The 9,184-nt window shown below is 31.8% G+C and overlaps 1 protein-coding gene across 1 annotated transcript; it reads right to left on the bottom strand.

Annotated features, from left to right (window-relative positions):
* Positions 1 to 4,517: 4,517 nt before the first annotated feature.
* Positions 4,518 to 7,582, bottom strand: LOC102590773 (RNA-binding protein 2-like). The gene is made up of 6 exons (XM_006367898.1): positions 7,402 to 7,582; positions 5,342 to 5,454; positions 5,107 to 5,266; positions 4,967 to 5,028; positions 4,800 to 4,881; positions 4,518 to 4,621 (listed from the first exon to the last, which is right to left on the bottom strand). Exons 1-6 carry the CDS (start codon positions 7,580 to 7,582, stop codon positions 4,518 to 4,520), a joined length of 702 nt encoding a protein of 233 aa, XP_006367960.1.
* Positions 7,583 to 9,184: the final 1,602 nt, after the last annotated feature.

Raw genomic sequence — 9,184 nt, 5'->3', positions numbered from 1 at the left:
GGGCAATGAAAATACTTGATGCGATAGTTCAAAATGGAATAGTAAAAGAGAAAAGACATAAAGTCACCATTGTAGTTGTCCCAAATTTTCAAAAAGACACCTTAACTTTGCAAGTGTCCTATCACCCCACAATTTTTTTGCAAATCTTTGTAAAAGGGTCATTTTGACCCATTCCCTCATGTGGTTAGACACGCGTGATGATCACGAGTTACCATAGTCTAGATCGACCTCATTCGTTTCAATAAGAGAAAACTTTTTTTCTTTTGTCTCAACTTTCCATGTCTCTTCGTGTTTTTGGCCAAACAATAGTGTGGTGATCATCTGCTTCCTTTTTTACGTTTCTTGGTCACGATTCTTGAAGGAACGAGGAATTGAAGGTTAACAGGTGAAGGTTTTCTTACATTAGTTGATAAAGATCATATTGCTGTTGTTTTAGGGATTATTATAGTGTAAAAAGTGTTAAAATCGACTTATTATAGTTATTATTGTTAGGATTTCAGTGTGTTTCGTTGTGTTATTGACTAATTGCTACTGTTACGATTTTGTTCTCTTCTTGAAAAACTTCAAATTAAACCTTGAAAAATATTAAATTAACCTTCTCGACTAGAAATTAAAAGAGAAAATGAATTCCTACCTTATTGCTCTTCGAGAAGATGATGAATTTGTCAGAGAAAGTACCAACGTTGACCTTGTTTTGGGAAGATGATGAAATTGTCAATAGGGAGTACTAATGGCTCTTATGATCTTTGTTTTGGGGAATATGATGTAAAAGAAGTTAGTAATTAATAAATAAAGAAAAAAAGTGAAATGTTGCAGTTTTTAATTGGTTATTCAGAGCAAAAATACTACTTCACACTCGTGTTGTGTGTTCACTAACCATGTGAGGGAATGGGTCAAAATGGCTCTTTTACTAAGATATTCAAAACTTTTGTGGGATAACAGGACGCTTGCAAAGTTAAGGTGTCTTTTTGAAAATGAGGGACAACTTCAGTGGTGACTTTATGTTTTTTCTCATAGGAAAAGACACACAATAATTGGATACAATATGAAAATTTTAATTTAAAAATACAATACATAACATAACAATTTAAATACCTAACTCATCTAGAATCGAGTGATTTCTTCTAAACTCTTTTTGATTCACAAGTCCAACACGAATTCATCGAAATCTCATACAATCTCTATCAAAATCACAACTCATACTCGAGATCCTCAGCCCAAGAAACTCAAGAACTTCCATTGTTAAAGAATGAAACAACAATCAAGAACCAATCAAGAATCTCTTAATATAACGATTTCATGGACGAATTGTAGATGATAGGCATGAGGACGAACGAGTCCATCATTGTGGGAAACCTCACATGCATACCTGGAAAGAACGATGTTCTTGGCGAATTCCACGAATCTTGAAGAACGCTTGAACTTAGCCCCTTTTCTTCTCCTAAAACCTTGCTCTAAATCCGTAAGTGTTTAAGAATGTGAAATGGTGATTTAGAATCTAATTAAACCCTTAATTGGGTCAGTAAAAATGTGCTAAGATAAGTGGGAAAAGGTAAAAGATCAAAATACCTTTTCCTAAAATGGATGAAATTCCTTAAATGGAGAGGATTCACTCAAATAGCCATAACTTTTTACTCGGAGCAGGAAATTCAACAAACTTGGTGGCGTTGGAAAGAGGACTCAAAGAACTTCAATTTGATAGCTCATGGACCACCTGATTCTTTATGTTTTAAAAGATATGATCGTTTGAAGTTGACCCAAAACTAAAAACTTATGAGCGACTTACACAAATATCTATTTAGCTCTTTCAAAGTCTTACAATGACGCATGGCCTTGTTGCTTTTTACCGCTTCATGCTCCCTTGAACACTAGTTCAAACTACCTATTCCAAATCCAAACTCTCTTGAAATATCGTCTTTTATCATCATCTGTCGATGATGGTCGAAATCATTTACTATCTTGCACACACATCGAAGGTGTCAATTGTTCATGACGCAGGAACCCTTGCTCACGTCCAGGTGCAATGTGATGGAATCCTATCCCTTTTTAATAAACTAGTTTTACACTAATTGACAACCTCAATGGAATATTATAGGTTCACCACTACTAAATAAGCCCATACACAAAAAATGGTCATCTAATGTATAAACACCACAAAAACTGCTCTAGTATTAAGCCAAAAAAAATCACATTGCCCTATTTAGAGGGGCTACAAACATATACTACAACTTTTTTTTTAATTTCATCCACTTACTTCTGTAGACACTCTCGTGAGTGTTCTCCCAATGACTACCATAACTATATCACACCAACCACAACCAAAAAACCATAAAAATTAAGTTTTTGACTAATTAAGTAAATGAATAACACTAGTTTCTACAAGCCAAAAAATTAAAATTTAGTTTTTGACTGAAAAAGTAAATGAATAAACCCTAGTTTTTACAAGCCATAAAAATCAAGTTTTTGATTGAAAAAGTAAATGAATGAACCCTAGTTTCTACAAGCTATGAAAATTATGTTTTTGATTGTAAAAGTAAATGAATAAACCCTAGATTCTATAAACTCATCCAACTGAGCAAAAAATATGCCGAAATCTTGAACTATTTAAACACAAAGAGATTTGATTTAGATACGTATCATATTCGCTCTGAGGATATTTTGCGACAAAATGAATAAGAGCTGCCGGCGCCCCTTGTTGCTATACCTCCGGTAAGCATCCGTTATATTACTCCACTGAGAGAGAATAAACTAGTCAATTTTTACTAAAATCGAAGGAGAGAAGGGAAAGTTTTAGTAAATCCGATGAATTTAAGAAGAGACAAGAAAATGAATTGAAAAGAAAGATCCGCGAAAGTAAAGTGAGGAATTTACTAAAAATGAAAATCTTATATATTAAAGCATGCCAAAAGCATGAGAAGTTCCCAAGTGGCAGCCTAAAATTAGCACACTTGACGATAATTGACTAATTAACAAATTATTAATTAATTGTACACATTTGAATACATCTTGAAGATAGAGGAAATTTCTTCTTTATTTTTTTTTGTCTATTTCTTATTTCATATTGTTACTTTTAGTTTTATGTTAACACAATTTGAATACACTTTGAAGATAGAAGAAAGTTTTTATTTATTTATTGTCTATTTTCTTATTTCATATTATTACTTTTAGTATCATGCTATTAGTACGAGATTCAAAAATTAAGGATATGATATTGTCCACAAAATCATTTTAGGAAAAAGTTTCAATGGATAATTCTACATTGTTCATTTACGATGTATGGATTTTTTGTTACTATTTTTGTTATATTTAGATCTCTGTTAAAGGACATTTATGCAAAAGAATAATTCGTAAACGTAACAAATGTAATTTTTAAATAAGTCAGATTTCTAGCAAAAAAAATTCTTTTGCACGCTATTTTTATATCAACTACGATATAGATTTTTATATCCACAATTATTAAAAGAAAAAAACATTTAATTACACTAGTTTTGTAGTAGTTCAAAAAGACGTGCTCTCTGTAGGTAGGCTGTAGGCATAAGTAACTACTACTGTGCTTTGAATAACTATTGACGAAATTAATAAACAACACGAAAAGAGAGAGAGAAAAATTCATCCCAATAGCACAGCTCTCTGCAGGTAGGCCAAAATCTTCAATCAGAAATCAGACATAAGTTTTATGTTAGTTAGCTATTTTGTTCAACTCAGTCGGAAGGATATCCATCGATCGACAAGAGAGTTAAGAGGGGAATTTTAGCTTGTTTCTGCAGATTCAACTGAACCCATTGCTTTCGGCTGTATTTCTAATTACTCTATCCAATCCTAAATTTTTAAATTTAGATTTACAGAATTAGGTTGCGAAAAAATAGATAGTAGTACTAGTTTGGACTTCGTATTTTCTTCTTTTTTTTCTCAAGGATTTCATTCATGGTGAGCTTCGGACTCCAGCCTTTACAGCAATCCATTGCTTTTAATGGAATGGCAATCCTTGTTAGCATTGGTAAGATAAGAGCTATCCCTGGGTAAAAGTCGCCACGTTTTTCCAGCACCAACCAAGAATGCATTATTTGGAGAAGGTAACCAAAAGTCCAAAACCATCAAGAAATGAACCATGGGTGTTAAAGCACATACATTTTCTAGCAAGGATTAACATTAAAAAGTTTCCAGATCTAAATGACAGCAATCAGATACTAAAAGCCTCCCAATTTTTTCATCAACAGAGCACAAGATGATAATGTCTACTTCATCATAAGTTGTAGCGAATTTAAAAAGAAATTCAAACAATTCATGGCATGATCAGCCAAGCAACTTTTCAAACTGCTAAGCAGCAACTACAGTTAATATTACAGGTACATGATCAGAGAAACACGCTCACAGCATAACGTCGCTCTCCAAACATGGCAAGTCCTACACACAAGTATAGTTCCACAATTTTTAGTAACTTTGTACCATATGTTATGGTCATCAATAATAAAAGGGTAAAGCGTACCAAAGGATTGTACCTGTAAATACACATAGTTTCAACATTTTCCACGATTCCCTCCACCTGACCTCGCACCAGGATTGCGAGCAAATTCCAGCATTAAGTTGCCTGAATCATGCTCATCAAGGTCGAATTGATAACCTGCAAGATTTAGTTTTAGTACAAATTTCTCTTTCATAGATGTACGTACGCACACCAGCGGCAACATGTGATATTGTCCGACAATTTTCTTTCAAGCAGAAAAGGTTGAGCATGCAACCAATTGATCATGAAATGACGAGTCAAATTCTAGCAAAAAAGAAGAGAGTGTCAAGCTCACCTTGTAAGGTATCCATTGCAGCAGCTGCATGAAGCGGACTCACAAAATCAACAAAGCAAAGAATCAATGTATTGGCTCCAGCCTGCATAATTAATTAAGTTGATACAGCAGTGAATCCAAAATAACACTACACAGAATTAAGTAGATGATGTGAAACGTATTCTTACATGTATTGAAGGTTTTGGTACGAGCCTAACTTCTTTGTAACCTCCAAAATGGCGGAATATATCTGCAAAAACTGAAGTAAAGGGAAAAACTAGAATGGGCCATAAAACAATAAGCTAATTTCCACACAAGAAAAGGATACGTGCCACCTCTCTTCTTGTACAGTCCGCAGGCAAACCCTCTACATACAATGTACAGTTAGCATTTGGAGGAAGGGTAGCTTCTTCTGGTCTGCCACCTACCATTCCAACATCCTCAATGCCCATAATTCCACTATGCATGGACTCATGGGACAAAATTTGCTGGAAATTTTACCACTATATTAGACCTATACAGTATTACGGAACCAACCTCAAAAGGAAATAAAAATTAAGTACCCCAGTACGAAGGTAGTGCTCATAGGATGCTTCAATAGAAGCTGTGCTTCTCATCATTCCCCTTTCATCATCACCATCATAATAGCCAGGATATTCAGGACTACTTGGAACTTCTAAATAGGGCATAAACAAATATGATTTAGTGTGCACAAACAATAAGAAAAGAACAGTAAAATTAAGCATAACCAAATATGAACCAAACCTGAAATCTTTTGATGTCAAGTTAAAAATATTTTGAATGTACTAAAATGCCACAATATTTGTTAGATTATAAAACTTCTTATCCTTATTTTATATATCTACTTTTCTTACTAAAATTGGACAAAAAGCTTATTAAAAGAACCATGACAAGCTGATATTTTAGAAAAGACAATAAGTTAATTACCCAAGTAAAAACTGGGTGAATCATTGGACAACATTTTTGGAAAAGGTTTTGTATATGTATTAAAAGAATTCCTAAATATTTCTATACATATATATATATATATATATGATTGTGAACTTAGTAATCATATTTAGTACTTTTCATGATTTAGACTTATCTCTTTCTTTTGTATTTTTTTTTATACATTATTTTTAATTACTTTTTCCATAATTACTGTAATGCTGCATAAAATAATATAGATTTTTGTTATATAACTTAGATAGATAATTAACTTTGTTAAACTTGAGTTGTACTCATAAGTGAAGATAATAGTTTGACATAAATTATATACTAAAAATCATATTATATAATAACTGAATTATTTTACTTGAAATTTAGTGCAATAAATTAAACTTGTTAACCTACTTCAAGTATCATTCTCATGAAAATACATGAGTTGTAATTAGTGGCGGATGTAGAATTTTCACTAAAGTGGTTAGAAAATAAAAAATTCAGTGCATGAAATTTGAACTTAAAATCTCAAGATAAATTTTAAACCCCTAAATCATGAGTCAACCTTCAATCTTGTGTTTAGGTGATTCAAAATCTATATATATCTATTAAAAAATACCTTAAACATATTAGTGCAATTTTTTGTCGTGAGGATTCAAGTGAAAACCCTGGCAACCCCCTAGTTCCACCCTTGGTTGTAACATAATTTTTCATCTTGTACTAGAGAACTATGCAGCAAGTAATAAAACTGAAGTATTAGAATGAGAGAGCTATGTATTATCAGGAAGGAAAAATAGCTACTTGTCAAGGAAGAATTGTTAAAGTATATATTTTAATATTGATTTTTCTTATATTGTGAAGAATTTTGTGATGCATACGTTAGCATTTAAATTGAACATTTGCTTATATATATATCGTCATTGTGGAAGGTCTATTTTAGTCTTTCTTTAAAATGTGTGCTAGTTCGTCTTTCTTTAAAAAGTGTGCTTCACTTTGGACTATCGCCTTTTATCATCATCTGTCCATGATGGTCAAAATCATTTCCTAGCTATCTTGCAGCACATCGATCGGGGGCCGATGTCAATTGTTTATGATGCAGGAACCCTTGCTAACATCCAGGTGACAATGTGATGGAATTCTCTCCTCTTTTTAGCTAGTTTTACACTGACTGTCAACCTCAATGGGATATTATAGATTCACCACTACTAAATAAGCCGTTACACCAAAAAAGTTCATCTAATGTATAAAAACTACAAAAATAGCTCTAATATAAAGCCAAAAAAAAATCACATTGCCCTATTCACGGGGACTACAAACATATACTACAACATTTTCTTATTTCCTCCACTTACTTCTGTAATACCAAAGACTTTCTTGATGAGTATACAAGACATTCTTGATGAGTATTCTCAATTCCTATCATAACTATATTACACCAACCACAACAAAAATGCATAAAAATTAAGTTTTTAATTGAAAAAGTAAATGAATAAACTCTATTTTCGACAAGCCATAAAATTAAATTTTTGATTGATTGAATAAACCCTAGTATCTACAAGTCATAACAATTAAGTTTCTGAGTGAAAAAGTATACGAATAAACCCTAGTTTCTACGAGTCATAAAAATTAAATTCTTAACTAAAAAATAAATGAATAAACCCTAATTTCTACAGATCCACCCTACTGAGCAAAAAATATGCTGAAATCTTAAATTGCCTCTTCTTTCTCGATAAGATTTTAAACAGACAGAGAGTTGATTTGATACCATATTCGCTGCAAGGACTTTCCACGAAGAGAGGAGTAAGATCCGGCGATGCCACTACCTGCTGCCCACCGTTGGTGTCCTTCCGGTAAGCATCCGCCATATGTTACTCCACCAGAGAGAAAATGAGTTTCTACTAAAATTGAAAGAGACGGAAAAGTAGTACTCACTATTTAAGGAAAGACAAAAAAATGTATTGTAAAGAAAGATCCGCCCAAGTACACTGATGAATTTACTTAAAATGGAAATATTCTATATTAAGTAAGGGTAGAAGTATCACAAGTTGCCAAGTGGCAGCCTAAAGTTAACAAAATTGGCGATGATTGTCTGATTAACAAATTACTCCATTAACTAATACATATTAAAATACACTTTGAAAATAGAAAAAAGATTTTCTTTATTTTTTTACTTTTTTATTTCATATTATTACTTTTAGCTTCAACGAGATTCAAAGATTAAAGATAAAATGTGCTTCTTATCATTCCCCTTTCATCATCACCATCATAATAGCCAGGATATTCAGGACTACTTGGAACTTCTAAATAGGGCATAAACAAATATGATTTAGTGTGCACAAACAATAAGAAAAGAACAGTAAAATTAAGCATAACCAAATATGAACCAAACCTGAAACTTTTAGCTTCATGTTATTAACACGAGATTCAAAGATTATAGATAAAATATTTTTCACAAAATCATTTTAGGAAAAAGGTTGAATGAATAACTCTCCATTACTTATTTTTAATGTAGGTATGAATTTCTTTTCACACTAAATCATTTCAGGGAAAAAAAGAATGACTAACCTTCCATTATTCATTTCTAATATCTGAATTTGTTTTCACTATTTTTATTATATTTGAATCTAGCAAAGGAAATTTATGTAAATTAAATAGTCTGTAAACGTAACAAACCTAATTTTTTAAATAAGTCAGATTCCTAGAAAAAATTCTTCTCTTGTTGACTATTCTTATACTAGTTGCGATAGAGATTATATCCACAATTATTTTTTTAAAAATGTTTTTGATTACACTAGTTTTATAATAGTTCTTCTATTTTTGGAAGATGGTAAATTTTTATGAAGAACCTATGAATGAGATATACAAAAATTAGCTAAAGCTTATTATTCATTTGTTATAAACTATTAAAATATTTAAATTATGGATCAATAGTTAGTTAAATAGCAATTTTCAATAGATTATATTATTACACAATGCAATTATGTAACATGTAAGCAACCGCCATGTTACATCACAAAAGAGAGAAAATATATATATATATATATATATATGTGTGTGTGTGTGTGTGTGTGTGTACCCACCACTAATATACCTTCACTTTCTATAAATTTGATGAATTTTAAGGGGAGACTAGAAAGCTTTCTGCCTTCTCTTATAGGCGAAGTTAAATAAAGAATTCACTTAAAATGAAAACTTATTTATATATGAGAGATTGTGTTCACCTCAATCTAAAATTACTTCTAAATATCTAATTATTAAAAACAAAAAAAATAGTACTTCTATAGTGCAAGGTTTATTTTATAACAACGTACTTTTAGCTTCTTAAATAATTGACTAAATAAACTATAAAATTGTTCAACGTGCATTATGTGCTTATGTAGTAGTCAGGATTTTTTCGGACAATAGAAACAGTTGTGACAAATAGGTCTAAACTAGATAGACATGGCCGTGCTATGCACGGCCCAACA

The sequence above is a fragment of the Solanum tuberosum genome, unplaced genomic scaffold (genome assembly GCF_000226075.1).
Source record: "Solanum tuberosum cultivar DM 1-3 516 R44 unplaced genomic scaffold, SolTub_3.0 scf01149, whole genome shotgun sequence".
In the NCBI taxonomy this organism is placed as follows: Eukaryota; Viridiplantae; Streptophyta; class Magnoliopsida; order Solanales; family Solanaceae; genus Solanum; species Solanum tuberosum.
Note: the sequence above shows the minus strand (reverse complement) of the source record. Positions and strands in the feature narration are given on the sequence as shown.

Coding starts and splice junctions, on each gene's coding strand:
- LOC102590773 (XM_006367898.1), bottom strand. CDS start 7,582: ATGGCGGATGCTTACCGGAAGGACACCAACGGTGGGCAGCAGGTAGTG. Junction 4,882..4,966: donor TACCAAAACCTTCAATACAT/GTAAGAATACGT, acceptor TTAATTATGCAG/GCTGGAGCCAATACATTGAT. Junction 4,622..4,799: donor TGCAATGGATACCTTACAAG/GTGAGCTTGACA, acceptor TAAATCTTGCAG/GTTATCAATTCGACCTTGAT.